This window comes from Trichechus manatus, unplaced genomic scaffold, assembly GCF_000243295.1.
Source record: "Trichechus manatus latirostris isolate Lorelei unplaced genomic scaffold, TriManLat1.0 scaffold00276, whole genome shotgun sequence".
NCBI lineage: Eukaryota > Metazoa > Chordata > Mammalia > Sirenia > Trichechidae > Trichechus > Trichechus manatus.
Window position 1 is genome coordinate 1,767,713 of NW_004444212.1, and position 3,957 is coordinate 1,771,669.

The 3,957-nt window shown below is 37.6% G+C and overlaps 1 protein-coding gene across 1 annotated transcript; it reads right to left on the reverse strand.

The window, feature by feature from the left end:
• Nucleotides 1-969: 969 nt before the first annotated feature.
• On the reverse strand, nt 970-3,026 carry LOC101351557 (zinc finger CCCH domain-containing protein 14-like). The gene is given in 2 exon segments (XM_012559591.2): nt 970-2,421; nt 2,424-3,026. Coding segments are annotated over 2 exon segments (1,830 nt in total). The 3' UTR covers nt 970-1,194.
• Between the last annotated feature and the right edge of the window lie 931 nt (nt 3,027-3,957).

Here is a 3,957-nt window from a genome sequence, read left to right on the forward strand (position 1 = left end):
ATTCTTTCTATTGTTTTTCTATTCTCTATTTCATTTATTTCTGCTCTTTATTATTTCCTTTCTTCTAGTGGTTGTGGGCTTTTTCTTTTTATTATTATTTAAAACAGCACTAATTTAATTTGGTCCTGAGAATGTCTAAGTCTGTATTATCCATTTTGCATTAATTCTTTTCTAATCACTTTGTAGCTTTAATTTTTTTTTACAAAAAGTATATGTCACATCATTAAATCAGTGATCCATATGTTATTTAATTCTAAAGCCTTTGACACTTCTTGCCTTAACAATTTTAAAAACCATACACACAAAACTCTGTATATTAATTCAACAGTCCAGAAGTTTAGTTCTATTTTGAGGTTTACCCATCTGATCACTATAATTATATAGTTCTCATTTAAAATATACTATTTAAATCTAATTTTTACATTTCAAAAATTATCTTTAGTAGTAACTAAGTGTATTTTCTGTGAGGTTATTTCGAAGAATGTTTTCTTCAGAATGTGAGTTTAAAATCTGTTTTTGGATACTTTATGTATATATATATATACTTGTAAAAAAATTTGTATAATTTTGTTATAATGTAGTTCCCCAAAATATTTATTTTAAGAGCATATGTTAATAGTAAATGAAAGCATTTTAAGGAAGTGTTCACATTTTTTACACTTGCCATTCCAACAGTTTTCACACTACACATCTACCTCTCTAGTCCTTTCCCAGTAGGTGAGGAACCATTTCACCTAAGCGGCACTCAACCTGAGAGGCCTGTATGCTTCTCAAAGTAAATTCACTTAAAAGACAAACAACAAAGAAAAAACAAACAGAATTGAATGACTATTGTAAGCCACCTCAACACTTCTGGCCACGCTTCTGTTTTCACAGTGGATTTTGAAAAATACCATATTATAAAGGCTGATACTTAAAATAACAGTGTACAGACATGCTGCACACGTTTCAACAGACTTTAGGTATCTCATAGTAAAAAGAAACAAAATGAACAACAACAAAAAACACTCCATGTTAAAACCACTAAACACCTTACAAACTTGAAGAATTAGACACTTCAGATAGGCAATAAACTTGATATTATGAAAGCAATATATTCCAGGTTTCAAAGATTTGACAAGTTCTGTAGAATATCTTTCATCAGTAGATGGCAACTTTCAAAACCCACAATTTTCTGCTGGGTAGGACTGGGTGTCATTCACTGGTTTGAGGTCGAATCCATTTCAAGGCGTGTCATGGTGGTACAGTAATGGCAGGATGGTAAAACGCACAGTCAGGTCTTGTACACTGAGTGTTGAACCTACAGTGTTTTGGATGATAGAAAGGACATTCCATTTTCTTACAAGCAGGGAAGTAACACCAGAGCTGAGTACTAGAAGGTGGTGCTGGTGTTGTAACTGCTGGTTTTGGAGGCAGTACTGGGATTCTTCTACTCATATGAGTGAAGGGACAATCTGGCTTAGTACATTTTGCATCATATTTACAATTTGGATGAACAAACAAACATTTTTCAGCAAATTTACAATTGGGAAAGGCTTTGCAAGGTGAAACAGGGTGATGGTAAGCACACTCATCTCCATTTTTACAGGCAGGCCGGTACTTGCTGTGCTCCAAAAGTTTTTCTGGTTTCTGTGCCACTTTCAATTCGCTCATCTCAGCTTGGCTATTATGCAGAGTTTCTGCCATTACTGGATCAATTTGCAGTCGGGAAAGCAACTGCCTTTCTTGAGGTCCTTGACTTTTTTCTGTATTATCTCCTTTTGTCTCCTCTTCTTTAATGGGGGGACTTATCCTGGGAGGCCTGCTTTGCGCTTGGACCCCTTCTGCTAGCAATTCTTGTTGAAAAGTTCGAGTTCTAGGAGCAACTGGAAGTGTCTGTTTCTGTGGGACTGTAGAATAGTTTGTTGTTTTTGTTACAGATTCTTGAGCTTCAGATATAGCTTTCAAAATTAGATTCTTGTTAGCTTGTTTAGAAGATGGAAGTGAAGGTATCCTCTCAGGCTTTGCTGGCACTGACACACTGCTGGAGACGCTTCCTGTTCGGGAGCCATAATCATCATCTTCCTCCTCTTCTTCTCCATCGTGACTGAATTTTTTTACTTTAATAACTGAACTTACCACAGGCAACTTTCTCTTCTGATAGTTTTCTTCCTCAATACTCATTTTTTCTGAGTTGTTTCTGAAGAAGGGACTGTAAGTCTTGTCTAAGCTGTTCAGCACTTCTGGTTCACACAAGTGTCCAGCATCATATACCCGGCTGTTCTGTGTGTCGACTTGTTTGGCAGCTTGAATACTGTTTTGCTGCTGTTGAAATTGCAACCTTATGTTTAAATGAGCACCACTGTCTGCCTTTCGACTTGCAGGTGGCCGATAAATTTCAATAGAGGGGCAAGAAGACGCATATATTAGTGTCACTGTAGGATTTTTTTTTTTTTTTTTTGAGGTAAGGCATTCTCCTGCACAGAATTGAGATCTTCATCAATGAGATCATCTGGCTCAGGCTTAATATCAATCACATCTTCAGACGGTGCTGGCTCCCTCAGAGGTTTCACTGTTGACATCAGTCGGGTTGCAGCTCCATCATCATAAGTCTGTCTGACACTGGTGGTTTTCTGCTCCTGTGAACTTGTGGAAACTCTAGTATCTCTTTTTTCAGACCTGGTGCTGGAAACTGCAAGGGGTGGTACCGCAGCTTCGTGCCTTCTCTCATCTCCTCGACTGAAACTGCCCTTGTTTAAAGGCACGTTACTATCAAAGATGCTGCTATCGGATGACTTAAGGCTAGAGGGTTCAGTTGTAACAGAGTGAAGTTTATCTAAAACACCATGAAGCCGTACGGTGAATCGAACTCTGTTGTTCACTAGAAACAGGGACAGGTCCTCCGTCATTTGGTCCTGACTTTTCTTGTTGGCCACCATCACCATAATATAATCAGGAAGTTCTACATCAACATAAGCTCCTAATTCTTACAATTTCCCCTTAATGGCACTCCGGATCTTGTGGCTGATCTCGGTGCCGATCTCCATGGCTCCACAGGTGCCTGGCTTGGCACTCCTTTGTGGGATTTTTGCTGTTCTCTTTCTATTTGAGTTGTGTGGTTAATGTTTTGATTTTGTCCCTTTCTTCCTTTTTGATGTGTGCATCTATTGCTATAAATTGTCCTCTGAGGACTGCCTTTGCTGTGTCCCAAAGGTTTTGGTATGATGCGTTTTCATTCTCATTCTATTCTAGGAATTTTTTGATTCCATCTCCGATTTCTTCTATTACCCAGTGGTTTGTAAGCAGGGTGTTATTCAGTTGCCATGTAATTGATTTTTTTTCCTTGCACTTTCTGTTGTTAATTTCTACCTTGACGGCATTGTGGTCAGAGAAGATTCTTTGTGTTATCTCAACTTTTTGGATCTTGTTAAGCATTGCTCTGTGGCCTAAGATGTGGTCCATTCTGGAGAACGTTCCATGCGCATTGGAAAAAAATGTGTACTTTGCAGCTATTGGGTTTAGTGTTGTATATATGTCTATGAGGTCAAGTTGGCTGATTGTGCCCTTTAGGTCTTCTGTATCTTTGTTGAGTTTCTTTCTAGATGTTCTGTCTTTTACCGAGAGTGGTGTGTTGAAGTGTCCTATGATTATTGTGGAACTGTAAATTTCTCTTCTCAGTGCTGTTAGAGTTTGTTTTATGTATTTTGGAGCCCTGTCTTTGAGTGCATATATGTTTATAATGGTTATGTCTTCATGATGGATCATCCTCTTAAACATTATATAGTGTCCTACTTTGTCTTTTATTGTGGGTTTTGTTTTAAAGTCTTTTTTATCTGAGATTAATATTGCTACTCCTGCTCTTTTGTGGTAGCAATTTGCTTGATATATTTTTTCCACACTTTGATTTTTAATAAATTTACATCTTTGTTTCTAAGGTGTGTCTCTTGTAGACAGCATATGGATGGATCCTGTTTTTTT